Source organism: Giraffa tippelskirchi, chromosome 11 (assembly GCF_054371585.1).
Source record: "Giraffa tippelskirchi isolate mGirTip1 chromosome 11, T2T-mGirTip1v1.2.pri, whole genome shotgun sequence".
Lineage (NCBI taxonomy): Eukaryota > Metazoa > Chordata > Mammalia > Artiodactyla > Giraffidae > Giraffa > Giraffa tippelskirchi.
The window spans coordinates 143,666-170,736 of record NC_137285.1 but is presented as its reverse complement, the minus strand read 5'-3'; the positions used below and the strand labels follow the sequence as shown (position 1 = coordinate 170,736).

The following is a 27,071-nucleotide window of genomic DNA, read 5'->3' as shown; positions in this document are numbered from 1 at the left end:
AGTTTCTCCTGCATAAACCCGGTCAGCAGTCACAGCTCCTTGGGTGGAAGGTTGTGATTGCCATGCTTGTCAGCACGTAGGAGACAGTTTTTACAGAGAAAGAATCAGGGTTGGGGAATCTGAATGCCTTTCCTCACACATATTGAAGGGCTTCTCTGGTGGCTCAGTGGTAAAGAAATCTATCTGCCAATGCAGGAGACATGGGTTTTATCCCCGGGTCAGGAAGATCCCCTGGAGGTGGAAATGGCAACCCACTCCAGTATTGCTGCCTGGAGAATCCAACGGACTGAGGAGCCTGGTGGACTGCAGTCCATGGGGTCACAAAGAGTTGGACAGGACTGAGTGAGTGACGGAGCATGCATGCATGAGTGATTGAAAGTTACCAGACATAACGGCCATGCGGTGAAGAGTGACGCCCATGTAACACAGCAGTGTGTTCTGGGATGGAGCAGAAAGTCTTAACATCAGGGGACACAGTTGCATCTTAGTAGCTGAGAAAAATGACAAATCCCAGAGTGAAAGAGAGCTAAGGAAGAATCTGGGAGTGCCAGCAGGGAGCGGAGAAGGGGATGATGTACCCAGGATAGAATTTACACTCCGGGGGAGCAAATACTGGCACTGTTTGGTACAGGCTGATAAGAGGAAGACAAACCCCAAATTAAACAAATGTGAACAAATTCCTCTGTGTGCAGACAGAGCAAATATATCAGTAGAAATGGGTGCAGAGCAAAGCAGCAAACTGTCATAAATCAGAGTGAGTTCCGACACTGAGCTGCAATTTGGGCAGACCAATATTTCAGGAAATGTGGGTAAGCAGCAGCTGGCAAAATAGTAACTTTGACAGAGCACTCCCCAGGTATCAGTAGAAGACAACAGGCAGCAGGAGACCCCAGAGGACACGCATTCTGTGAAGAGCCGGGCACACGATGTGGCAGAGGGGGGTGGGCGAGTGTCCTGAGCCACTGAGCTGGCCGCCCACTGGAGTCATCACCCAGCTGCTCCCTCCCAGAGCCCTCGGCCTTTCCGACTGGCCCTTCCCTGGGGCTGACCGTACGGCGACGGCCACACCGCCGAGATCCTGCTGGGTGATGGGAACCAGAGCCGGAAGGTGAGAACCCGGAGGTGACGTCGGATGGCGAACCCAGCGTGAGCCCCATTGTGGGAGGCAGGCCCCGGGGGACTGGCCGGGGTGGATGAGGGATGGTACCGGGTCCAGCACTGATGGCCACATGTCTGTGCCGTCTGGTCTGTGATTTGCCTGGACTTCTCCTTTGTCAGCTGTGTTTCGCCCTGGACTCCACCCTCTGCTTCCTGAGTCAGAGCAAGGGTGGAGCTGTTGGAGGACGGGGGTACAGGAAGGTCAGCCCGTGAGCAGACCTGGCATTTTACACATGCTGTCATTTTGCCCAAATGTGTGTGTGATCAGCCTTCTCCACTCTCAGCGCGGTGAGCTGTGGGACCCCGGGATGCCAGTGAACCCCCCACCCTGGTGCGCTTTGTCCTGGCCACACGCAGGGGGCTGGGAGCCTGGTCCTTTGCTGGTAACTCGGTGCAGGTGCTCCTGGGGCAACACAGCCCAGACAGCTGGGCGGGTCCAGCTGAGGAGAGACTGGCACCAGTGGGGTGTCTGCATGGAAAGCCGGAGCCAGGGTGTCAGGTGAGGGCTGGACGCACTCCAGGGCAATCCAGGATTCAGGGAGGGGCCTGGAGGACGAGTCCCCAACCCTGTCACCAGCCGGAGCCCAGCGTCAGACTTCCCATGTCAGACACGCTCCTTCCTTCAATAAAGAAACATCAAGAGGCAGCTGTGGAGGGGCACACAGGTATCTGAGCGTCAAGGGCAAGAGGAGGGAGCCGGGGTCCAGCCAGTGCCCAGCTGGCGATGTGTGTGCCTGCTAACGGGCCCTGAGGAGGAGGGGGACGGAGGGAGAGGGCTGGGTGCAGGGGTGGGCGGTGGGCAGCACAGGTGCCCAGTAGCAGTGGGCAGCCCTCAAATGGCCCGGAGCTCAGAGAAGGGCCTGGAAGCCTGACCGGCATGGCGAGAGGTAAGGTGGGAGTAGGGGGGCCTGGCCTCTGGGTGCCGGTGACCCTGGCTGAGCCAGCAGCCTTGTCTGGATAGCAGCAGGGAGTCCCTGAAGGGTTTTGGGGAGGAGGGAAGCTTATCCGCGAAAGGAAAATGGGGCAGTCTGTTGGCCACGGCCAGCTTTGAAGGCTGGCCTACTCTTGGGAAGCTTAGTTTCTTTTTTTTTTTTTAAATATTGCTTTCTTTGGTTGCACTGGGTCTCAGATGCAGCATGAGGGATCTAGCTTCCTGACCAGGGATCAGACTTGGGCCCCCTGCTCTGGGAGTGTGGCGTCTCCACTCCTGGACCCCCAGGGGAGCCCCAGGGGCGCTAAGTTTCTGAGCTGATGGAAGAACCCTCAAGTCCCACCCCCTTGGGCCTTGACTCGCTCGTCCCCCGTGTCTCTCCCTTTTCGTCTTCAGCTCCAACAGGGGGAAGGGCGAAGAGGCCTGTGACAAAGTGGAGAAGCCTCCATCAATGTGGGCGTGATGATGGGGTCCCCAGGGGACATTAGCAAGGTCTCGGGGAGGGGTGCTTGGCATCTGGCACGGAGAAGCCTGGAATGGTGCTGCTGAAGATCCTGCCATGCACAGGACCGCCGCACAGTCACTCAGTTCCCAAGTGCTGGACAGGTCAGGGCGTTCACGGGGAGCCTGGTGGCCCACGCCTGCCCCGTGGGTGGGCGGCGGGACCAGGAAGGCGGGAGAGAACGGAGTTGGCAAGACTCCTTCCACCGGTCGAGCCTTAGGCCGGGGAGAGGACCGGTCGGTGGGAGGGTTTCCCAAAGCGCCTTTACACTGGAGGAGACGCAGCATCACCCCCGCCTTCCTGGATTCTCCGCAGCCCCGGCGTCTCAAAGCCCAGGTGTGCATGTGTGCAGTGGGCTCCAGCAGAGCAGGAGCCAGGGTGGTCAGCCAAGCAGGCGGGGTCTTATCTGCGGCGCAGCCTCCAGCTGATAAGGCGGGGCTAGGGTGCACGTGGAGTGGCTAGGTGAGCGGGGCCTGCCAAGGACCCGCTCGGGGCCGGGCGCGGGGGCGGAGCCTCGGGGAGGGGCGTGGCGCGGAGCGCGGGGCGGGGCCGGGAGCGAAGCTGGGCGGGGCCGAGCCGGGGCGGAGCCTCGGGGAGGGGTGTGACGCGGAGCGCGGGGCGGGGCCTGGCGGGGGCGGGGCCGCGGGGGCCTGGCGGGGGTGGAGTCGGGAGGGGGCGGGGCCGTGGGGACCGCGCGGGGCGGGGCCGGGCTAGGAGCTAGGCGGGGCCGTGCGGGGGCGGAGCCTCGAGGAGGGGCGTGGTGCGGAGCGCGGGGCGGGCCCTGGCGGGGCGGGGCCTGGCGGGGCGGGGCCGGGCCTGGCGGGGCGGGGCCGGGGCGCCTATTTAAGCAACGCCGGCGTGGGCGGACAGTAGCCATGGGTCTCAGGCGAGCGCCGTGGGAGCGGCTCCTCGCCCTCTGTCGCCGCGCCCCGCTGTCTACCGCGCCGGCGGCCCGAGAGCAGCCCGCCGCGGACCCGGGAGCCGAGCCTGGGCGCGGGCCGACCGAAACCGCGCGGCCGCCGGCGCCCTCCGTGGACTTCGGCAACACGCAGGAGGCGTACCGGAGCCGGCGCAGCTGGGAGCTGGCGCGCAGCTTGCTGGTGCTGCGCCTCTGCGCCTCGCCCGCGCTGCTGGCGCGCCACGAGCAGGTGTGCGGGGCCGCGGGGTCGCGGGGCGGGGGTGCGGCCGGGCCCCGGGGACCTTCGCCCGTCTGGGAGCCGTTATGAGGTTTCAGGACGGGAGGTTTCAGGATGGAGAGCGGGCACTCTGGAGCATCGCCCGTGGCCGGGAAGTTAGGAAGGGAGGTGTTTCCTGCACTCGGTTTTCGGGCAGTGAATTTTATTGCATGTCAGTTGTGGGTGGTTGTTCAGTTGCTCAGTCGTGTCCGATTCTTTGCGACCCCGTGGACTGTAGCCCGCCAAGCTCCTCTTGTCCATGGAATTTTCCAGGCAAGAATACTGGAGTGGGCTGCCATTTTTTTTTTTTTCTGGGCTGCCATTTTTTAACTCTAGGGGGTCTTCCTGACCCAGGGATCCAACCCAGGTGTCAGGTATTGCAGGCGAATTCTTCACCATAGCAACTAAAAGCAAAAACCAGTCTAAAGTTTAAGCTGTATAGTGGCTGCAGTAGTACACAGTGTTCACTTGAGATGTGAAAATTGAATGTCATTTGTTTTGCCGAAAAGGGAGCCTGGCCATGTGCGGCTCATAGCCTGGAACCCCAGAGTTCTTGGAAGCTGGGGTCCCCACACATGGCCACCCTGAACAGACAGTGTTGAGACAGAATGGGAAACTGCTCAAATATCTGACTTTCGAAACTTGAGTACAGTGACTTTGAAAAGTGTGAGGGTTTTGGGAAATTAAAAAGCAGAAGTGTCTTAGCCGCTGTCTGTCAGGATGACCCTGGGAACAGTTTAAAAGCAAGGCTCCAGTTGGTGCTGAGGGTCCTGAAGGCTCTGTATGCAGGTGATGTTGACGTCTCAGTGAGGCCATGTGGAGGGCACCTTGGCTCCAAGGAGAGGCTGCAGATATTGGACCCAGGAGGGGCACCCAGCCACGCCTTGGGCAGAGGTGAGAGTGAGGCCACGACGGCTGGGAGGCGAGGGCAGAGTTAGAGCTGGGTGGCTCTGGAAGGGCTAGGTTCAAAATCAGCCGAGAAGCCCGCACAGCTGGAGTCCTCGGACACTGCAGGCGACGACAGGAGGGACAGGCCAGCTCCACTGTCCCTCAGGTGTCTGCCTGGGGCCGGTGCCCCTGGACCACGCTGTGGATGCCTGGAGAGCAAGGTGGCTTCTCCCCTGGCACTCTGCCTGCGCCCTGGGGACATGCTTAAGGAGCCCAGTCACTGCGTAGTGCTCTGCCCACCCTCTGAGGGACCTGTTCCACTGTCGTCCTTGCTGGTGGTCCTGCTGGTGACAGTGATCTTGGTGCCTGGTGCTGGAGGAAACGGGGCAGTTTCTAGTCTAGGAGACTAGACTGTGGAGCTTGTGGGCTGCTCCCCAGACCTGGTCCTTCTCGTAGTCTGGCCTGCAGCAGAAATTCCTCCTGCCCAGCCAGTGCAGGTCTGTGCAGCTCCTGCCCCAGGGAGTATCAGCTTGCAGGAACCCAGTTTGAGCTGTGGCATTGGCTCCGGACCCAGTGGGGGCCTGCACTTGCCCACAGGGAGGCCTTTTTGAGAATGGTTTAGAACATCCAGATGTTTTGTGCTGAAGCCTCTGTGCTTGGCTGTGAGCCAGCCCCAGAGAGCCTGGGGGCAGGGGCGTGGGCAGGGAGGCGAGAGCACTGGCCAGTGCCCGTGCTCACCGGGAGGCACCTCTGGTCTTTACGGTGTCTGTGTCCCTGGTGCAAGTTCCTGAATCCACGAAGGATGCTGCTACCTGGGCTCGGGCGGCGCCACCGCAGGGCACACTGGGCACCAGGACGAGCCTACAGGGCTTGATGGGCACCAGGACGAGCTTACAGGGCTCGATGGGCACCAGGACGAGCTTACAGGGCTCACTGGGCACCAGGACGAGTCTATACGGCTCACTGGGCACCAGGATGAGCTTACAGGGCTCGATGGGCACCAGGACGAGTCTACAGGGCTCACTGGGCACCAAGACGAGCTTACAGGGCTCACTGGGCACCAGGACAAGCTTACAGGGCTCGATGGACACCAGGAAGAGTCTACAGGGCTCACTGGGCACCAGGACGAGTCTACAGGGCTCACTGGGCACCAGGACGAGCTTACAGGGCTCACTGGGCACCAGGACGAGCTTACAGGGCTCATGGGGCACCAGGACGAGTCTACAGGGCACACGGGGCACCAGGACGAGCTTACAGGGCTCACTGGGCACCAGGACGAGTCTACAGGGCTTGATGGGCACCAGGATGAGCTTACAGGGCTCGATGGGCACCAGGACGAGCCTACAGGGCACACGGGGCACCAGGACAAGCTTACAGGGCTCGATGGGCACCAGAACGAGCCTACAGGGCACACGGGGCACCAGGACGAGTCTACAGGGCACACGGGGCACCAGGACGAGCTTACAGGGCTCATCTGACACCAGGACGAGCCTACAGGGCTCACTGGGCACCAGGACGAGCCTACGGGGCTCACGGGGCACCAGGACGAGCCTACGGGGCTCACGGGGCACCAGGACGAGCCTACGGGGCTCACGGGGCACCAGGACGAGCCTACGGGGCTCACGGGGCACCAGGACGAGCCTACGGGGCTCGATGGGCACCAGGACGAGCCTACGGGGCTCGATGGGCACCAGGACGAGCCTACGGGGCTCACTGGGCACCAGGACGAGCTTACGGGGCTCGATGGGCACGAGGACGAGCTTACGGGGCTCACTGGGCACCAGGACGAGTCTACGGGGCACACTGGGCACCAGGACGAGCCTACAGGGCTCACGGGGCACCAGGACGAGCTTACAGGGCTCACGGGGCACCAGGACGAGCTTACAGGGCTCACGGGGCACCAGGACGAGCTTACAGGGTTCACTGGGCACCAGGATGAGCTTACAGGGCTCGATGGGCACCAGGACAAGCTTACAGGGCTCACAGGGCACCAGGACGAGCCTTCAGGCTGCTTTGCTCTGGGCTTCAAACCGCCAGCCCTGCCCCAGTGCTTCCATCGCCCTCTGTGACAGGCTGGCCTCTCCCGTGCCAGAGTGGGACCTGGTGGGGCCTTCAGTGTTGTTGCCCCTGACAACAGAGGGGCACAAGGGGACTAGGAGGTCCCTGGACCACACCTCAGCATCAGCCCTGCTCCTGCTCCTTCAGTGAGCATTGGCTGGGGCTCTTCCACAATAGCTGGGTGGCTAGGATGGACTGTGTGGCCTGCACAGCCTAGATTATTTACCACGTGTCCCTGGGCGGGCAAGCTTGCCAGTCCAATAGCAGACAGTCGGCCCACATCCACGCTGTGTTTCTGACAGTCCTCGGAATCGGCATGTATGATGTCAAGGGTTTCCCACAGCTGAGTGGTGGCTCTCAGATCCCTGATTCTGCCTCTGGGTTGAACTGGGATTTGTCTGAGACCTGACTTGCCCTTCCATGAGGCTGCCCAGGCCCACAGACTCCCTGACTTCTGGCCGGGGCTCTTGGGAGGCGGGAGAAGGCTGCCCTCTCCCAGCTTGGCGCTTTCGTTTTCCATTTCCAATCTTCCTTATAAAAACAATGAGACGCAATAAAGTCAGGCACTGGGCAGAGGCTGCCACCGGGCAGAGGTGCTGGCCTGGAGACCTTTGCCCTTGGGGCGCCGTGTGGCCCCCTGAGTGTCTGTCGGAGCGCCAGGCGCAGGGCAGCTGTGTCATCCTTAGGGTGGCGTGGGCCGTTTGATGCTGGTTTGGGGATGAAAGCGGGTGACTCAACCATGCTTTTGCTTGGAGTGGAGATGGTTCCCCGAGGCCTGATCCCCACAAGAAAGTGGGGTTCTGTTATTCACTGGGGTTGAGAAACCATAGACCTTCCCAGTCTTGGAGCTGGAGGTGGCACAGGGATTCCCGGACAGGTGGGGGGTGTGCCCTCCAGCAGTCACCCCTGCCCCCCGTCCTGATTCCTTCCCGCCTCGTCGCCTCCTTGCCTGGCAGAGCCCCCCGTCTTGCCCTGTCCGGCACCCCCTTGCCCCCATTCTGAATCCTGTGAAGGACCTTGCCCCTCCTGCCTTCTGGGTCTCCCCACAACTAGGAGGGGAGCTCCTCCTCTGTTTCGCTCAGCCTAGAACTGCGCTGGGCAGGAGGCACTTGCTCAGCCCATTTGAATGAAGATGGCAGGAATTTGGGGTGTGGTGAGGGCAGGTAGAGGAGAAAGCTGAGTGGTCTGGGTGGCTGTCTTCCCCTGGGGCCCGCATGCCTGGGCTGCTGGTCTGTGGTGGTCTGCATCACTGTGCCAAGCCCCCACCGGCCCCCTGTGGGCGGTCATCTCCCAGACCCTTGGGGGCGGTTACCCCTCTCACTTCTGGCCCATGCTGCCTCCAGCGGAACTCATGCTTACTTGGAATTCTGTGTGTTCATCTGTTCAGCAGCCACTGCAGGGCCGGCCCCTTGCCAGGCAGTGTTTTAGGGACTTGGAACAAGCAGTGAGCAAAACATTGAAAACGCTGGGTGCTTGCCTCCGAGAAAGTCACACCAATCCCCGTCATCCCCAGCTGAGGCGTGGAGACAGACAACGGTGTGAACTCACTGCTGCTGTTCCCGGAGGGGCCCACCAGTCACCGTATCCACCCAGCGGTGGTCAGGTGGCCGCCACGTGCCTCCGGGGTCACCTGTGAGCCCACAGGGCAGGAAGGGGGTCAGAGCAGTGCCAGGGACCGGCCAACTCCGACGAGGAGTGGGGGACGGCCGGCTCCTGTGAGCGGGAAGCAAGCCATTCTGGGTGGTGTGGCTGTAAAACCAGGGCCATGAGCTGCGTGTGGCCTTGGGGAGTGTGTCAGGGCTTTGCGTGATTGGGGAGGAAGCAGGGAGTCCTGCCGGGTACTGGGGAGCCCAGGTGGCCCCGGACAGCCGCTCCCCTTGCCTTTCAGCTGCTGCATCTTGCCAGGAGACTTCTGGGGCAAAGGCTGTTCGACACGCTGATGAAGATGACCTTCTACGGGCAGTTTGTGGCTGGCGAGGACCAGGAGTCCATCCGGCCCCTGATCCAGCACAACAGGGCCTTCGGCGTGGGCTCCATCCTGGACTATGGTGTGGAGGAGGACCTGACGCCCGAGGAGGCTGAGCGCACGGAGCTGGAGTAAGGGCCGCGGATGCCCACGGGCGGGACCGGCCAGGACCGCTGGGGGAGCTCCGGTCGCCCGACGTCCGCAGCCCTCCTGGGCCTGCCTGGGGTTGGGCCCTCGTCCCGTGAGGATGATGGCCTGAGCCTTCACCAAGGCCTTGTGTGCCCGAGGCTGGGGACTGGCCAACCCTGGCCCCTAGTCTGATCCTCCTGGTTTTGGACAGTCTGCAGGCTAAGGATTGTGGCTGCAGTTTTAAAGAGTTGAAGCAAAGCAAGAGTAATACCTTGTGATACGTGAAAATTATATGAAGTTCAGGTTGCGGTCACCCTATGGGGGGCTGGCAAAGTTGAGTGGCCGTGGCCCAGACGACCACACTGGCGCTGGTGGTCCTCTGGCTTCCTGGTGAAGCATCTCTTCCAAGGAGTCTGACCCCCGGGGCGGTCCCTCTGCCTGGCCCCTGAGACTGTTTCCTGATTAGCAGCTGGGGTCCTCCTGGTAGGTGTGGAGCCTGCCCGGGGGCATCCGAGGAAAATGAAATGTGCCGACTCCTTGTGGCAGGCCAGCCCAGCGGCTCCTGCCAAGGTCACTGACTGGCTGCAGGGGTCTGTTCTCTGGGCAGGGGGTGTGGGGACAGGTGGGCACCCCCCACCCCCCCTCCTGGGCCACAGGACGGGTCCCCTACTGGAGACCCAGGCAGATCCAGCCCTTGCTTTGCAGAACGCCTGCCTGGTTGCTGGGCTGGTTTCTGCTCCCCTCCAGGCCAGGCCGTGCTGAGTCCTGATGGCAGCTGCGCCTGAGCCAGTGAGGCTGGGAAACAGGCTGGCTGAGTCGCCTGCCCATCTCAGGTTTGATGTATTCTCAGGCCAGGGGTGGGGAGGGGACGGGTCATAGGAGACTCCAGCCCTGGGAACGGAATGTCCCAGTGAAGCTGCTGCTGGATTGGCTTGGGGAGCCAAGCCTCTGTCTCTCAATTTGCTGTTGTGAAGGCGAGGTTCTCCAGCTCTGCACCCCCTGTTCCTGGGGGCTGGTGGCTGCTGGCTGCCTGGGGCTGCCTTTTGAATAACTAATGGGCCGTGTCCCACTGGATCTGGGTGGGGGCTGGTGGTTTCACAATGGAAGTTCTTTCTCTGGTATGAAAAGCCTCCTTTCCGCCGGCAATTCGCCCTGCAGGGGAGCGTTGGGAGGTGGGCCAGCTCGCTGTGACGCAGGCACAGAGCCAGGCACAGAGCCCGTGACCCTGGGCCGCTGGTCCTGGTCCTGCCAGAGCCCTGCTGGCTGGCCTCTGGGCTGTGAGCTGTGGTCCCTCCCTGTCCTCACGTGGCGGCCTGTCTGCAGCTGCCAGGCCACCCTGTGTGCTCGGCGGGGGCTGGGCTGAGGGTGCAGAAGCCAGCTCACGGGCGCTGATCCAACATCTAGCCATCGAGCTCCCGCGGGGGGAATGGAGCGGTCACAGGCCCCTAGACCCTGCCCTGGGAATGATGCTGATGCCCCTGCCACAAGTCAGGGCACAGGAGTAGGGGGGTGCAAGTGGGGGCCAGCCGGCTCCCTGAGGACAGGCCCTGGGAGGAGGGGCCTGGGGGGCTTCCCAGGGTGGGAAGCGGGAGGCAGAGCGGCCATCCAGGCAGGGTGGGACGGTGGTTCCCAGAACACTTGTTAGAAGGCAGAGGCCAGGGTCCTCACTCCAGGAGGGGAGCCCCCCAGGGCACCCCCAGCAGGCTGAGTACCACGGGGCCGGGGAGCAGGGTGAGGTTTCCTCCCAGTGATGGGCTGTGATGGCGGCTGGGACAGTGCAGATGGCAGACGTGTCTGTCCTGGCTGTGCCAGGCCTGGCCTGGGTTCCCAGGGTGAAGGTCGCGGTCAGGATTGTGTGCGGGGTCTTGGGTGCTGCCTGGAACCAGGGCCTGGGGCCGCCAGGCTCTTCCGTGCTTCTCTCCTGCCTCCCGACTTTAATCAGGGCAGAGCTGGTGTGGGGATAGCCAGCGTGGTCTCTCCTCACCTCTCGTGTGTGTGTGCACGCTCAGCCGTGCAGTCTGACTCTTTGCAACCCCGAGGACTGCACCCCACCAGGCTCTTCTCTCCATGGGGTTCTCCAGGCAAGAACACTGGAGTGGGTTGCCATTTCCTTCTCCAGGGGATCTTCCCCACCCAGGGATTGAACCTCTGTCTCCGAAGTGTTCTGCACTGGCAGGCGGGTTCTTTACCACTGTGCCGCCTGGGGACCCCCCCTCACTTTTTATTTTTTCCTAAAAGGCATCCAGCCAGCAAATCTCTTGATGCAGAGCTGAGCTTAGAGATGGTTGAGGGCGCGGTCCAGGGACTTCCAGTCATTCCTGCCATTCTCTCCTGTGCTCCCCCCCCCCCCCCCCGCTTCCTGGTGCACTTTGTTCCCTTCTCCATATCTTGGACTATGTGTGTATATGTGCGTGTGTCTGCACATCCATGTGTGCGTGTCTGCATGTGTGTGCACGTGTTCACATACATGTGCACATGCACGCACACGTGTGTTTGCACATGTGGTGCATGGGTGTTTGCATGGGTGTGTGCACGTGTGTGCACGCACAGAGTGTGCTCCCCCTTCTCCCCACGCTGAGATGACACCCCCTCCCCCCAGCCTGTCAGCTGCCCCTTTTGTCTCCCGGAAGCCCCACCCAGTCGCAGGCCTGCTCGAGAACCACAGCCCTGTCCCCCCAGTGCTGTCTGCTCAGGCTGGGCCCTGGCCCCATACCGCGGCTGTGGGGCTGGTTGCTGCCTGTGGTTTTGGAGCCTGGCTGGGGCTCGGAGGGCAGGTGGCCGGCCGCTACCTGGGGCTGTCACCGGCCCCGGCCCTGGGGGCTTCTGAGCGCCAGTGTCCGTCTGTGGCGGGCGGTCGCCTGAGAGGTGGACTCTGGAGCAGGCCCAAGCCCCCACAGCCTCGGTGTGGATGGGGGCTGTGGCGTCCCTCTGCCCCGCTGGACCGCAGCTGCGGTGCCTCCTCCAGAGTGGCCTAGGGTCCTGCCCTCGGGAGGACCTGGGTGTTCAGGTGTGATGGCCGGGGTGGCCAAGGCGGGGTGTGTGCTGGAAACACACCTTTGGGCTGCAGGTTCGAAAGTGATCCTGTGGCGGCGTGTGGCGAGGGGGGCGGCCGTGAGGGGAGGGCAGGGCGGGGGCGTTGCTGCTGCACTCTGGGCACGTCTGGGGCACGTCTCTGGTGGGGCTGCCTTTTCCTCTCAGGAAGGACCCACCCCGGCCTTGGGCTGTGTGCTGCTTTGCTTGCCCCTCACCCGCTGTAGGGAGGGGCTCCCTGGGGGGAGACTGTGGGGTGCAGGGCTTGTCGCCGGGCTCAGAGGAGGTGACCCTGGAGGGTGGGGCGGGGCGCTCCCACCTGGCAGGTGAGCGGCCCCCCTCGTCGGTGTCCGGCTCAGCATGCCCCCACCCACCCTCCGCAGCGGAGGCCTGATGCTCCTTGTCCCCTTCCCCTGCAGGTCCTGTTCCTCGGCCTTGGAGCGGGACGGCCAGGGTGAGTCAGGAATGAGCCCTCTCCCCCCGCACACACCCCTTGGCTCGGGGCCCAGGGGTGCTGCTGCAGCTCCAGCCTGTGTCCCCAGGTGCCTGGGTGGGTGACACGCCCTCCTGAGGGTCTGGGCTCTGCCTTCCCGGCCTGGGTGTGACCCGGGCTGAGTCAGGGAGCAGGCAAGGCCGCTTTGGAGGCGGAGCAGGTGCAGCTCCGGCGGGGCCTCGTGCAGGGCATTGGGGGGGTACTCAGGCTGGCGCCCCCACCCCCAGGCGTCAGTAAGAGGGAGAAGCAGTTCCAGGCGCACCGGGCTTTCGGGGACCGCAGGGACGGGGTCACCAGCGCCCGCACCTACTTCTACGCCAGCGAAGCCAAGTGTGACAGCCACATGGAGACCTTCCTGCGCTGCATCGAGGCCTCAGGTAAGGCCCTCCGGCCCCTGCTCCAGGGACGCTGGGGGACGAGCTCGAGGCGAGGGCTGGAGCACTCACCCAGGCTTTGGTCCGCGTCTCGGTGGCCGAGGTCGGGAGGCGGCCTGGGCTCACACACCCAGTCCAGCCCCTTGCTTCCCGAGGAGCCTGGCTGCCCCCAGGAGGGCGCCTTCTCCACCTCGGCCCCAGGTGCCCAGACGCGGACCTGTCGGGGGCTTGGATCTCGTCATGGCGCTTGGCTTCACCATCCCAGGGGCTGGGGCTGCGCCCTCCTGGATGGAGATGCTGCCCCGCGTGGCCCCTGGGCAGGACCACCCGCTCGCGAGGTGAGCTCAGCCGGAAGACACACAGGCCTCGGTATGCTTTAGTCTCAGAAACCCAGCGGGTCCCCAGCAGCCCTCCTGTTAGGGCCCCTCCCGACACTTTGTGAACACTTGAGGGACAGGAGTGAGGACCACCCAGAGGAAGCCCGCTGGGGTCACCATTGGGCACCTGACTGGTTGCACAGACAGCGGCTGCCTGGTGTCCAGGGCTTGGGGCGTCTCCTTGGTTCTGGCCTGGGGATGGACAAACAGAGGTGTGATCGTGGGCTTCCAGCAGCCAGACAAGAGGGATGGAGGTGGTGGAGCGCCGTCTGCCTCCCACCGGGGCTCTGCGGGCAAGTGTGTGCTCCGTGCGCCCTTGGGGCAGCCCTGGGTGCTGTGGCCACTGGAGGGGAACCTGGCAGGGCAAGCATGGGCAGGTCTCCCCCGCTCCCTGGCCCCTGCCTTCCTGACTGCACGTGGCCAGCTCTGAGCCCACTGAGTGGCCTGCCTGCCTGCGGGTGCGTCAGGGGCAGCCATGCGCAGGGCATTCACGGGCCACGCGGGGTTGGTGTCCTTCTGCCCTGGCTGGTCACCCAGCTCAGGTGTCTGGGTCCTCGAAGGGCCCTCCCCTCCCCCTGCCACCCCCGCAGCCTGAAATTGCCAGGCAGCCACCAGAGCCGATTCCGAGGGTCAGGTGGCCTGCCAGGGCCTGGGGGCGAGGGCGGACAGGTGTCCTCCCGGGAGGACGGGTGTGCTGGTACTACTGACCGTCTCACTGGGTGGATCATTCGGGTGAGATCATTTGCACTTTCTGGGGGCCTCAGGGCCGGGTGTCGTGGGTAACCCATGGAAGGTGTGGCCTCCGCCCGCCGCCTGCAGCCTCCTTCGTGTTGCTGAGACGTGTCCTGACTGTAGTGGCACAGATTCTGGACTCAGGGTCCCCCCAGCCCCCCAGGCCTGATGGCTCTTCCTGTGGCTTCTCACAGGCGGAGCCAGTGAGGATGGCTTCTCAGCCATTAAGCTCACGGCGCTGGGGAGACCACAGTTTCTGGTGAGTGTCAGAACCCCCCCCCCACCCGCAGAGGGTTGGTACGAACGTGGGGCACTGTGAGCGTTAAGCAGAGGCGCCTGCACCCACGTGCCGGTGCCTGGGCTCTGGGCGCACCCTGGTGGGCTCGGGGGGCTCGGGCCGGGAGCCGGGCACACAGGTGGGATGGGGGGCTTGGGCTGCAGGGGGTCCCGGGAGGGGCTCAGGGCGCCTGGGCGGGAGCTCAGCGCTGCGTCTGCAGCTGCAGTTCTCGGACGTGCTGACCAAGTGGAGACGTTTCTTCCACCACGTGGCTGCCGAGCAGGGCAAGGCCGGGCTGGCCGCTGTGGACACGAAGCTGGAGGTGGCTGCGCTGCAGGTGGGCGCCTCTCCCTGGTGGCTGTGGGCAGGTGTGCCGCGAGGAACTCTGCCCGGGAGGCCCGGCCATGTCTGAGCCCTGCCACTGCTCCAGGGCCTGTGTGCAGGCAGGGAGGGACTCAGGGCAGGTGGGCGCTGGGTGGGAGGAGGTCCCTGCAGGGGGTGGGCAGGCACGTGCGGAGCCGTGGGGGGTGGCGGGCAGCAGGGAGAGGCCGTCTGTGAAGTGGAGACCCAAGGCAGAAGGTAGCCGAGTCTCGTACTGGTGTGAGGAGGTCAGCCTGGCATCGCAGGCCAGCAGGCTGGGCAGGAGGTACTTGTGAGCGGGGCCAGGAGGGAGGTGTGGAGGGACCGACGCGCTCCCCCCCCCCACCGCCCCGGCTTTTGCAGGAAAGCGTGGTCAAGATGGGCATCGCGTCCCGGGCGGAGATTGAGGACTGGTTCACCGCAGAGACGCTGGGCGTGTCTGGGTAGGCAGAGCCCTGCTGAGGTCCCCAGGCGTGCCTGCCTGCGTCCAGGCGGGGTTGTGGCTGAGCCCCAATGGCCTCTCCCAATCCTGCTCGCTCTCCACTAGGTCGTGGGACCCCTGAACCCCAGAGTTTCCTAGGGGGTTGTCTGGGTTCTCGAGTGGGGGTGCCACACCCGGCTGTCGCAGACCCGCCCAGCAGGCGGGCGGAGGGTGAGGGCAGCCGAGATCCTCCGAAGGGTCTTGTGTCTCACTTCCGTTACATAAACAGAGAGTGTAGTGTTTGCATTTGTATCTGTGTTTTGAGGCAGGCCCTGTGGGGTTTGGTCTGGGGGCGCTCCCGCAGGGAGGGGGCCGGTGTGGGGCCTAGGCGTGGGCAGCGTGGTCAGGCTGAAGCCCGCTGCTGGCGCACTTCCTCCCGCAGCACGCTGGACCTGCTGGACTGGTGCAGCCTCATCGACAGCAGAACCGAGCTCTCCAGGCACCTGGTGGTCCCCAACATGCAGGTGACGCACCCCGGCCAGCCGGTCCCCGCTTCATGGTTCCCACAGGGTCGTCATGGGGGGGTTCCCCATGCAGAGCCGGGGTTTCCTCGGGGAGGTGCGGGGGTCACCTCGTGTGGGGTCAGACTCCTCGGGTGCAGGCCGGGCCTGCACGGGAGCCGGCATCCAAGGGGCAGCGCGGTCCTGGGTCCCAGTGGCTGGGGGACCCTGGGCGGGCCATTGGCATTCACGCATGGACACGGCAGGGTGGGGAGTGGGGCCCGGGCACCAGGCCTGGGACGTCAGGAGGCCCTGCACAGGGCACAGGGTGCCCACGGGAGCGGGCCGTGCGGCCTAGGGGCCCAGGCATGGAGCCTGCTGTGACCGGATGGCCCTGCCCCCCAGACGGGACGGCTGGAGCCCCTGCTGTCGCGGTTCACAGAGGAGGAGGAGAAGCAGATGACACGCATGCTGCAGAGGATGGACGTGCTGGCCAAGGTGGGGCGCCTGGGACGTGCTGGGGTTGGGATGGGGGTGCCCCAGATGCACTGGGGTCAGGGGGTCGCCCCGGATGCACTGGGGTCGGGGGGGCGCCCTTGGATGCGCTGGGGTGGGGGGGCGCCCGTTCACCCACGCGCATGCAGATCCCCTCTGCCGCATCCCTCAGAAAGCCAGCCAGGCGGGCGTCCGGCTGATGGTGGACGCGGAGCAGACCTACTTCCAGCCGGCCATCAGCCGCCTGACTCTGGAGATGCAGCGCAGGTTCAACGTGGAGAGGCCGCTCGTTTTCAACACGTTCCAGTGCTACCTCAGGGTGTGTGCCCGCCTGCTGCGGAGAGGGCCGGGGCCCCCCGCTGAGGGGTGAGGGGGGGGGGGTGCTGGGGCCCCAGGACCAGCAGGCCCCATGCTGGGGGATGAGGGGCCGCAGGGACATGGATGGAGCAGCTTTCTGAGTCCACTTAAAGTGCCATAGCCCCCAGGTTTTGAGTGGCTGTTTTCTCCAGCCCTTTGCAGCTTGGTTCTCTCTAGGCGTCTGACGCAGGCTCTGGGCCCCCGCCCATACTTGTGCATGTGCTTCAGGGACCCCGAGTGCAAACCCTGGCTGGACGCTCGGGGCCCAGCTGGGTGTTTGGAGGGGCCAGGGGTCGGCGCTGGGGCTTCAGGGACAGGGCAAGTGGGTGGGTGGGATCCTGGCAGGTGCTGACGGCTTGCGGAGCCCCCGCCAAGTGGGTGCAGCTGCTGACTACACGCTGGGGGCACCTGGGCCCCAGGGAGGCTCTGCTGGGGGACACAGGCCAGAGGGGGCCCATCCTCGTCATCCTTGACCTCTGGCGCGGCCCGCAGGATGCCTACGACAACGTCACCCTGGACGTGGAGCTGGCTCGCCGGGAGGGCTGGTGTTTCGGGGCAAAGCTGGTGCGCGGCGCATACATGGCCCAGGAGCGCGCCCGCGCGCTGGAGGTGGGCTATGAGGACCCCGTCAACCCCACGTACGAGGCCACCAGTGCCATGTACCACAGGTGGGTGGCCCCCCAGCTCCCAGGGCCTCAGGGCTCTGGGCGTGAGGGGCTGTGCCGGGCGCCTCGGGGGGCCGGGCCTCCATGCTCTTGGCTGCACAACCCCAGCTGAATGGGATACTCGCTCCTGCCCGTGGTCCCGGAACCCCAGGCCGGCCCGTGGCCTCTGCCCCCGGGGGGCTGTGCGGGCCTGGCTCACGCGTCCCCCCCCCCAGGTGCCTGGACTATGTCCTGGAGGAGCTGAAGCACAACGCCAGGGCTGCGGTGATGGTGGCCTCGCACAACGAGGACACTGTGCGCTTCACGCTACGCAGGTGGGTCCCCCCCCAGCCGTGCTCTGGGCTGCGCTCAAAGCATGCAGCAGGCAGCGGTTTTGGGGGACAGCTGTGGCCCCCAGACCCCCCGGGCCCGGCTGGGCGTCTCGCTGCAGTAGCAGAAAGGCTGCCTGCAGTTCCTGTGGCTTTTAGCATTAATACCTGACTTCCTCAGGTTTCTGATTAAAAATAAATGTCATCAGGTGATTCACACATTGTGAAACATTGGCGACCTGAGACGTGTCGCCTCATTTATAGACAGTTCCGCAGCACTTTAAACTGAGCTTGGGATTGAACGTGGTCTTTGTCCCCATGGGGCAGCCTTGTAAGTCACAGATAGGAATGAGGTGAAATACATTCCTTTTTTTTTTGGCGTTGATTCGTGACTTGTGGGATCTTAGTTCCCCAGTGCAGTGCTCAGTCGCTAAGTCGTGTCCGATTCTTTGTGACCCCCATGGACTGCAGCCCGCCAGGCCCCTCTGTCCATGGGATTCTCCAGGCAAGGATACTGGAGTGGGTTGCCATTTCCTCTTCCAGGGGATCTTCCTGACCCAGGGATTGAACCCCAGTCTCCTGCATTGCAGGTGGGGTCTTTACCCGCTGAGCCATCGGGAAAGCTCCTTAGTTCCCTAACAGGGATCACAGCTGTCCCCCCAGCAGTAAAAGTGCTGAGTCCTAACCATGGGAGATTCCCCGTCCTATGTTCTTTTATCTCATATCTCAACTGAACATGGACCCTACCAGGGGTTCTGGCTCCTCGCCTCCCCACCCCCCCTAGGAAGCTGGGTGTGTGGTGGCCTGGCTGGCCTGCTCCTTCCCCAGGAGCAAGGCGGGACTTTCTCCCACAGCAGGCACCCCTAGCCCAGGGCCTGGGTACTAGAGGTGCCGGGGTGTGCCCGGGGCACTTGCTGGGGCTGCCTGGGGTAACTGGCTGTCCTGAGTGGTTCAGCAGTGTCCTGCTTGGCCTCCTGCCAGGGCTGCTTGTCCACGGCCTGAATCTGCAGCTCAGAGCTACGGTTTCTGATGCCTGCCCTTGTAGCCGCCTGGCTGGGAACAGGAGTGCGGAGGCCACGGGGTGGCCAGGGCAGCCTCTGGAGCCCTGTGTGTGGGGGTGTCAGGTGTTTCCTTGGGGTGAGGGGGGGTCCGACTGGTGGCCTGGCCGAGTAGGCTGTTCTGCCTTCTTCCCTCCCTCCCTGGGGCCTCCTCAGATGCCCTGCCCCGTCCTTGGATGTGGGGTGGCCAGGGGCACCATTCTGTGCTCAGGGGAGATGAGTTCTGGATTCCCTGACTTTGAAAGGAACACAGGATTGAGTCGCAAAATTTAAAAGCTGGTTTTCGCTTAGGCTTAAAACGCAATTGCTGGAGCCTTGATCGAGGCTGGTCCCTCTGTGCCCAGGGTCCCCCCTCATCCCGACGGCGTTCACAGAGGCCCTGCCGGCGCCCACCTCCTTAAGTCCCCATCGCAGTCTCAGCCGCCTGTGGCTGCCCTGTTGCATTTCAGCTTTTGGTCCCAGGCCGGTCCTCTCAGTCTGACTAGGCAAGGACCATGAGACTGCTGAAGGTGTAACTGTTCACAGAAGGTGCTTTCTCCTAACTTCTGGATCGTTCCACGGGAGCTGGTCTGGCCTCTCATCTTGGCCCAGTCCTGCGGCCCTAGACGCGGCTTCCCTGACCCGAGTGCCCTGCCGTCCCAGGCTCTGCAGCCTGGCCAGGCCGTTCTGGGGGAGCCTCTGCCCTACAGGCAGGCTGGGGTCTTGCGTCCTGCTCCAGGGGCCCTGGGCCCAGAACAGCTTGGGCTGGTCTTCCTGGGGAAGCGCTGTGGCCTCTGGTGCGACACATTAGGGACCCTGTCAGAGAGCCTGGGTTAGGTTTGGCCACGTCATGAGCCCACCCACAGCTCGGGGACCTGCGCACAGTGTTTTGTGAGCCAGTAGGGTGGGCGGGCCTAGGGGGACAACCCCCTGGCCTGGGGTTGTCCTGCGCCTGTGGTCAGCTGGGGTCCCGTTGGCCCTGAACAGTTTTATCTGTGGCTGGGGCAGCGAAGGGCACTGGCTCCCGGATCGGGTGTCCAGCAGGCTAGCTCAGGCTTCTCCACAGGTGGTCTCAGGTTTCCAGAAGCCCTGGAGAGAGCAGGCCTTTGCCCGTGTCACGTTTGCTGTGGTTCTGTGGGCCAGAGGGAGTCAGGCCCAGCTCAGGTGTCGCCGGCTGGATGGAGAGCCTCTCCTGTGGTGGGGCAGCTGCAGTCACACGGCTGTGGGCATGGGCTGGCACGGAAGGGGCTGCAGCGGGGGGTGGGGAGGGGCAGATTTCACAGGATGCCACGTGTGTGTTCCCAGACTGGGGCCCGACCTTGGAGCCCAGTCCTGGGGGAGGGAGAGAAGGGTCTGTGGGACGCCCCTTGTGTGGACGTCCAGGGTGAGGTGCGCTAAGTGCTCTGGGAGCCTGGGGTGGGGCCCTGAGACAGCAAGAAGGGTGGTGGGCTCCAGGGATGGGATGGGGGTCCCGTGACGGGCCCAGCCTGGGTGGGTGTGAGGACCCAGGTGGAGGGAAGGTGGTGACTGTGGATCTGCTTGGTCAGGAGCCAGAGGTAAAGTGTGGGCATCACCAGTGCATAGGTATTTCAAACCTTGGGGAGTTTTTAAAGATCCTATGAGCGGAAGTGAGAGTAGGGAGGGTGTGGACTGAACTTGGGGCCCCCACCTCAGTGTCTGAGTGGCACTAGGAGAAATGTGAGACACAGGCATTAATCCCAAATGCTTTGCAGTCACCTTAAAAAACAGAAGTTGAATTTGATACATTTCAATTAACCCCACATACCCAAAACAGCAGCACTTAAACACATTCTCAGAAAAGCAGTGAGGTACTCCACATTCTCTTTGCACACCGTCTTCAGAGGCCCATGTGTGTTTGATGTGTGCAGTGCATCTCAACTCAGACCATCCACCCTCCAGAGGCTCGGTGGCCACCAGTGGCTGGTGACTGCACTGTGCACAGGGCAGCCAGCGAGGGGAGGGTGAGGGGCTATTGGCGGGGTTGCGGGGCTGGGAACACAGCATTGGTACCGAGGGTTTGAGGAGGGGGTGGTGGGAGGGCTGAGTGCCTCCCAGGCTAACCCGAACCCATACCGAGGGCCGCTGGATGAGTCCGCCTCTCTGGGCAGCTGGGGACAAGCACAGCAGGAGGGGAGGCTGGCTGGGGGAGGGGACACTTGGCAGCCTTGGCCCGCGGCAGGAGCAGCTGGGTGGAGGCCAGCAGTAGGCAGGACAGAGCCTATGCCCTCACCCTACCCTGCGGGTAGGGGTCTCGGGGTGAGGGGAGAGGGGCTCAGGCCGCACCCTGCCCGTTTACAGGATGGAGGAGCTGGGCCTGCACCCCGCCGACCGCCAGGTGTACTTTGGACAGCTTCTGGGCATGTGCGACCAGATCAGCTTCCCGCTGGGTGAGGGGCCTCCCCGGGGTGGGGCTGGAGCTGGGCCTCCCGGGTGCAGGGCTGGGGAGAGGGAGCGGAGCTGGGCCCCCGCGGGCACGGGGCTGTAGCACAGGGGCGAAGATGGATCTCCTTGGGGACGGAGCCGGGTACAGGGGGCGGGGCTGGGGCGGAGCTGTAGCGCGGGGATCGGAGCTGGGCCCCCTTGGGGGTGGGGCCGGGTGCGGGGGAGCGGAGCCGGGCCTCCCCGGGGGCGGGACTGGGCCTCTCTTGGGGCAAGGCTGTAGCGCGGAGGGGAGGAGCTGGGCCTCCCGGGGGCGGGGCTGGGCCTCCCGGGGGCGGGGCTGGGCCTCCCGGGGGCGGGGCTGGGCCTCCTTGGGGGCTGGGTCTCCAGGGTGCAGGGCTGGGGTGCGGGGGGAGGAGCTGGGCCTCCTTGGGGGCAGGGCTGTAGCACGGGTGGGGCAGAGCTGGGCCTACCCAGGGGCGGGGCTGTAGCGCGAGGGGCGGAGCTGGCCTCTGTGGGTGGAGCCGAGGTGCCGGGGGCGAGGCTGGACGTCCCCAGGGGTGGGACCTCACCACTCCCGCCCCTGCGTGCAGGCCAGGCAGGCTTCCCGGTGTACAAGTACGTCCCTTACGGGCCCGTGATGGAGGTGCTGCCCTACCTGTCCCGCCGCGCCCTAGAGAACAGCGGGGTCATGAAGGGGGCTCAGCGGGAGCGGCAGCTGCTGTGGCAGGAGCTCAAGCGGAGGTTCTGCACCGGCAGCCTCTTCCACCAGCCGGCCTAGGCCGCCTGCACCCACACCCGGGCGGCGACCTCCCGGGGCTCCAGCCGACCCCAGCCTCACACCAGTCACCTTTTACACCCTGAGCTGGGAGAGCCTGCAGGCCCCTGCTCTGCTCATGGGCATCCAGGTGCGGGCTAAGGCCCACACCTGCCAAAGGACCTGGGAGCCGTCAGGAACTGCCCTGCCCACCCCCACGACCTTGGACCTTAGGAACCACTTTCCCCAGAGTCCAACCCTGGCGCCCTGAGCCCCACGCTAGGCGGCGGCTGGCTGCGGAAACTGGCCTGTCAATAAACCACTTTTCTACAGCATCCAGCCCTCGCTTGCGGCTAAGGGAGTGGCTCTGATGGCCTAAGAGGCCTTAGGGTCGGGCTCAGCCACTCCAGCCTCAGGCGCCCTGTGCAGACCCGGCCAGGCAGGGCACTGGACACCCCCGACCCCGCCTGAGAGCTGGGCTCAGAGCAATGCAGACAGCACGCTCCGATGGGCAGGTTTCATGCTCGCCCGGCCTTGGTCTCTTCCCTGAGACCCTCCCTGCCCCGTGCCCTTCACCCTTGCCCCCCAGTGACCCACACCAGGCTCCTGCTGCTCTGACAGCCTGCGGAACAGGCTGGCTGTGGCCCGAGTGCCCTGGGATTTGGCCGGTGAGGGGTCCCTGTGACAGGGGTGGGGGCATCTTCTAACTTCTGTAGACCACGGAGCCCCCAGACAAGGGCCGTGTGGGCCTGGTCACGACAGGCTCCGCAGAGTGTCACACAAACCATGGGCAGGCCACACTGAGGCAGCTTTATTTCTCAGGGTCACACGCAGTGTGGGAGCCTGTCCCTCTCAGGGGCTGCACCTACCGAGTGAGGGGCCAAGAGGGAGGCCAGGGCAGGCAGCCAGACAGCTGTGCCCGCCGTGCCCTTTGCCTGCCCACCCTCACCAGCCCGGGTGAGGGTGGGGGGGCAGGGGCGGCATGGTCCACCTGGCTTCTCCTCACAGGGTGCCCCTCTTGCAGGCCGCTGGGAGGGTAGTGGCCAGGCTTCAGGAAGACCAGTGCCATGGGGCTGTCTGCTGGCTGTGGTCACTGCAGGACAGGGCGATGCTCCCGGATGGGATGGGCGGCGGTTGTGGGCGGGCAGGCTCACAGAGCCGCCTTCCCTGCCTGGCGGCCCCTCTGCTGCAGCTTCCGGATGAGCTCCAGGAGGTTCATCTGCAGGGTCAGCTCCTGCAGACGGGCCCAGGGGGTCCCTCTCAGCCCTGGCAGAGCCTGGGGAAGCAGCCTCCTTTCCCCAAGCACTCGAGGCAACCATCAGGCCTGAGGGGGCACCAGGCAGGGAGCCCATGGGGGAAGTCTGGCTGCCGCCTGCCAGAAAGGGGCTGAAGCTGGGACTTGGCCCACAGCAGGGTCTGCAGCTGCCCTGGCTTGGCACACACAGAGGTGTGCAGGGATGCAGGGAACCCAGGATGAGGGCCCTGCGGGGCACAGCGGGCCTGAGCGAGGTGGGTGATGCCCTGTAGGCAGCTGGCTTGTCCTCTGGTGGCAGAGGCCCCGCAGTGACCAGCTAGACGCCCAGAGGGGATGTGGCCTTTGGGGACCAGGTGAGGCCCATGGCACCGACCTGCGGGTTGGTGGTCACGTAGAAGCCGGCCACCCCTGCCTTCTCCAGTGTGCTCTGCTGGTCCGCCACCTTCCGGTCCAGCTCCAGCACGATCTTCTGGTCCATTGCCCGCTGCTCCTCACGGATCCGGTGTTCCACAGCCTGCCACGGAGAGGGCGGCTCAGGGCTCAGCCTCCTGCCTGCCCACCAATGCTGCAGACACACTCCTGGCCTGCCACCTCTGGCCCCGCTCCCCTCCCCAGTTGCTCCAGCTTCCAGACTAAGGATGGTGTGTGTCCCACACCCACGATCCTCCCACACAGAGCCCTGCTCCCAACACCCTTCCTCCCCGCCTCCTGCCAGGTGTCCTCCCTTTGCTCTGTCAGGTTCCGCCCGGCACTGACCCCCATGAGCGGCCAGATGCTGGTCGCACCTCTGCTGGCTGTCCAGCTGACCACCGTCTCTCAGCCTCTGCATGTCTCCTCCCACTAGAGCTGCCACTGCCCTGCTCAGCACCTCCTTCCTGCACGCCCTGGCTTGGGGCCACCTCGGGACCCTGTGCAGGTCTGGGCATGCACCCTCCCCTGGGGGTTCTTGGTTGTGGGTGGGCCTCTGGGTTGTTCCTGTCCACCTGGGAACAGGACTTGGTGGCTCCATCCTCCTACCACTGTCCTCGCATCCCCAAGGCCATGGGGCACAGTGGCCCTTACTCACACCTGCCCTGCACAGGCCCAGGCTGAGGAGCTGTGGTCTGGGGGAGCAGGTGGAGGGGATAGGGGCACCACACACTTCACCCATGCCAAGTGCACACCCCCTAGCGAAGAACAATACATGGGCACGTCAGGCCTTTGCGGTACCCATGCTAAGCGTACCCCCGCAAAGAGCAACATGCAGGCGCGTCAGGCCCTTGCGGCCCAGCCCAGGGTGAGGCCCAGGCCGGCTCCCACGCCACTCCAATCCCCTCCACACGGCCCTGTCAGCAGAGCACAGGCGGGCCCACCCCCTCCCACCTATGCCCCTACCTCGAGCTCGCGCTGCTGGGCTGCCTGGAGCACAGGCAGGTTGTGGGGCCGGCAGGCCTGCTGGGCTTCCTGGTGCTTCTGCCGCAGCGCCTGCCTGAGCACTGGGAGAGGACAAGACCAGAGAGGCACCGTCAAGTGGTGGAGGGTGAGGAGGGGTGAGGAGGCGAGGGCGTGCTCCAGCTGTCCTAGCACCACAGGCAGCAGGCCAGTGCTGAGGATGTGGTGGAGGCCCGCACCGGGTGCTGGGCGGAGCTCCGGACACGCAGCCCCCAGCCCACTCGGGCCTGCCTTCACCCAGGGTATGGCGGTCTGCAGCAGGGCTCCAGGGTCCTAGAGGAGGGGGAGGCCAGGCATGTGGGGTGAGGGTGGAGCCAGGGCCACAACCTGAGCACAGGGAATTGGAAGATGGGGATGGGGGAGAGACTGCAGGCTGGAGGTTTCTAGGCCCACATGGCTACAGGCCAGGAGTCCGGCATGACCTGCCTATCATCTGTGGGATATCCACTGAGATGTCCCAGAGACCACGCAGGCAAAGGCCCAGGAAAGGAGGACAAGCAGGATGGCCTCTGCCTCAGGGTACGGCAGTCACTCCTCTGCTGTCCTTGGTTGCTGGAGGGGCAGAGCCACCCTGCACACCCTGTCCACAGCTCCCAAGGGAGTAGGGTGGCACAGACCCGAGGGGGCCCAAGGACATGATGACCAAGTAAGATTTATCCCAGGAATGCCGTTTACCCCAGGAATTTAAAAAACTGTTAATTCACTCTAATCACCAAAAGCCATTTGATCATTTCAAAAGATGCAGAAAAAAAGCTTTGACAAAACCCAACATCCATTCCTGACAGATACACTCATCTGGGGACAGACGTCCATCAAACCCGCCCCACAGGGAAGGGACCTCAGGTCACCAGGAGGCACTTTTACCACAAACATTTAGCGGGCATATCATCACGCTGTCCAGGTCACAGGGAGCACAGAAGGTGGACAGGGAGGAAGGATGTCAGCATGAGGCAGTCCATCAGATCCAGAGTGGGGATGTTCTAAGGCAGAATGCCCTGGACTCTTCAAAAGTCAGCACCACAGTGAATGGTGGGAATTCTTTCAGAAGCAGAGGCCACACCGCAATGCACAATCACACACTGGATCCTTGTCAGTGGATAATCTGAGACAAGTGTTGGTGTGTCTGAACGTCAGAACGCACCCTGAATGACTGATTTCTATCCATTGTGGTTACACAGCAGTGTTCTTGTTCTAGATCGCTGGTTCTAACATTGGACCAAGGCTGACCCCAAGGATGTCCGGAAACATTCTTGGCTGTCGGCTCTGGGGGAAGGTGCCTCTCGTCTAGTATAGAAACCAGGGATGCTGTTTAATGTTTTGCAAAGAACTATGAAGACCTGTCCAGTCACAGATTCCAGCAGCGCTGGTACTGAAAACCTTGGTCTAGAGGAATGCTGAGGGCTTCTGGGGAAGTCACGCGGTGTTGCATACACTGATGGACAAAAAGAACTTTGTCAAAATTTTAATTACTGAGTGGAGCTGGAGAACGTATGGGTATTCATTATAGTGTACTTTCAACTTTCCTGTTTATTTTAAAAATAAAGTTGGGTAAAAATAAAATGACAAAGGTGAGAAATCTGAGGGGGCCGGAAGAGCGGCCCGGCAGAGTGGCCGGCATACCCCGCTGGAAGGGGCTCCAGAGGCCCCTCCCACAGGGATGCCTGGGAGGGGCCAAGGCTCAGGAGGTTTTGCCCAGCGTGTGGCTCCAGGGGACGAGTTTTCAGGGCCCAGAGGGTGCCTCGGGAACTTGATGCACCTTGGAGGGGGAACGGGCCCTATCGGGCGCTGCAGAGCTGCCAACTCGGCGGGCGGCCTAACGCCACGGCCAGAGCTGCCCGCGGTCTGACGGATCCCGCCTGGGATGGGTGAGAGCGTCTCTGGGGGTCCCGCGAGAAGGCGACACTGCAACTGACAAAGCGAAGCTGACTGGACCCCATCTGTCATCAAGCCCCCTGCCCTCAATGAGGTCGATTTCAGGGGCTGCTGCCGAGCGGAGCCCGGGAAAGAGCTCCGCCCGAGACCAAGCAGCCCGGGCCGGCCGCCCTCGCCCCCGCGCACCTCGGTGCTCGTTCTGCAGCCGCAGGCGCTGGTTGTACAGGCTCTTCTCGGTGAGGTGCTGGATCTCCAGCAGCCCCTGCACGATCTCGAACACGGTGCCGTCGAGCAGCGCCAGGGCCAGGTCGCTGAGCGTGGTGTAGGACAGGCGCTGCTGGAAGGAGCTGCGGGCGGAGCGCGGTGAGCCCGCGGCCCGCCCGCCCGGCCCCCCGCCCCGCCCGCCCGCCCGCCCGCCCGCCCCAGCGGCCGCGCACCTGGGCAGCTCCTTGACCAGGCCCTGCAGCGCCGACAGCAACTGGTAATGCCGCTCCTGCTGCCGGGCCCCGTCCGCCGCCTCCTCCAAGGCGCCCGAGCAGCGTTCCATGGCGCCCGCACGGCCTGCCGCCGCGCAAGCATCGCGCTCCCGTCACGTCAGAGCGCTGCGCGGTGCGCCACGCCCCCTTTCACGACAGTTCCAGACAAACCGCGGCCCGCTCTCGCCTCACCGGAAGGAGGCCGGCTCTGCCTTGGAGGAGGCTCCGAGGAGCAGCCCTCATTGGCCCCGCCCCTACCGGGCCCCGCCCCTTACTCTGAACCCCCCCACACACCCCGCCCCTACCCTGCCGCCCCGCCTCCTTTACCCTACCGCCCCGCCCCTTACTCTGCGGCCCGGGTCTGTACCCTGCCTATTATGAGTAGTGCTGCTGGGTGTAATTGCATTCTTGTTTGAATTTGGAGACAGATTTTCAAAGCAGTTAACGAAAAACTGAAAGCATGATTGTTGGATCGCGTTGTTTAGCTTTAGAAAACACTGCCCAGGCTGTACCTACATCCCACCAGCACTGAAGGAGGTTCCTGCTGTTCCTCACCCTCCAGCAGTTGATACGGTCATATACTTGAAGTTTAGCAGTCCTAATAGGTGTGCTGTGATATCTCATGATTTTAATTTGTAATTCCCTAA

At 63.8% G+C, this 27,071-nt stretch overlaps 2 protein-coding genes across 20 annotated transcripts; one reads left to right on the top strand and one right to left on the bottom strand.

Annotated features, from left to right (window-relative positions):
* Positions 1-3,460: 3,460 nt before the first annotated feature.
* Positions 3,461-25,636, top strand: PRODH (proline dehydrogenase 1). 18 transcript variants are annotated; one of them, XR_014068874.1, is made up of 16 exons: positions 3,461-3,739; positions 8,601-8,809; positions 12,257-12,291; positions 12,558-12,707; positions 14,008-14,072; positions 14,374-14,427; positions 14,814-14,893; positions 15,314-15,395; positions 15,777-15,869; positions 16,039-16,185; positions 16,716-16,891; positions 17,104-17,202; positions 20,553-20,641; positions 21,227-23,286; positions 23,490-23,561; positions 24,862-25,636. XR_014068874.1 is itself a non-coding variant. In XM_081541825.1 (16 exons), the coding sequence occupies exons 1-16, from the start codon at positions 3,467-3,469 to the stop codon at positions 25,180-25,182; spliced, it is 2,073 nt and encodes a 690-aa protein (XP_081397951.1). In that variant the 5' UTR covers positions 3,461-3,466; the 3' UTR covers positions 25,183-25,636. The 18 variants fall into 18 exon arrangements, 17 of the variants coding, with proteins under 17 accessions (XP_081397951.1, XP_081397949.1, XP_081397952.1 ...); XM_081541825.1 differs by having other exon boundaries at positions 23,159-23,286; XM_081541823.1 differs by having other exon boundaries at positions 14,311-14,427; positions 23,159-23,286.
* DGCR6L (DiGeorge syndrome critical region gene 6 like) lies at positions 22,180-26,525 on the bottom strand. Of its 2 annotated transcripts, none has more exons than XM_081541917.1 (5): positions 26,386-26,525; positions 26,135-26,295; positions 24,020-24,120; positions 23,015-23,159; positions 22,180-22,624 (listed from the first exon to the last, which is right to left on the bottom strand). In XM_081541917.1, exons 1-5 carry the CDS (start codon positions 26,493-26,495, stop codon positions 22,215-22,217), a joined length of 927 nt encoding a protein of 308 aa, XP_081398043.1. In that variant the 5' UTR covers positions 26,496-26,525; the 3' UTR covers positions 22,180-22,214. The 2 variants fall into 2 exon arrangements, with proteins under 2 accessions (XP_081398043.1, XP_081398044.1); XM_081541918.1 differs by having other exon boundaries at positions 23,019-23,159.
* Positions 26,526-27,071: the final 546 nt, after the last annotated feature.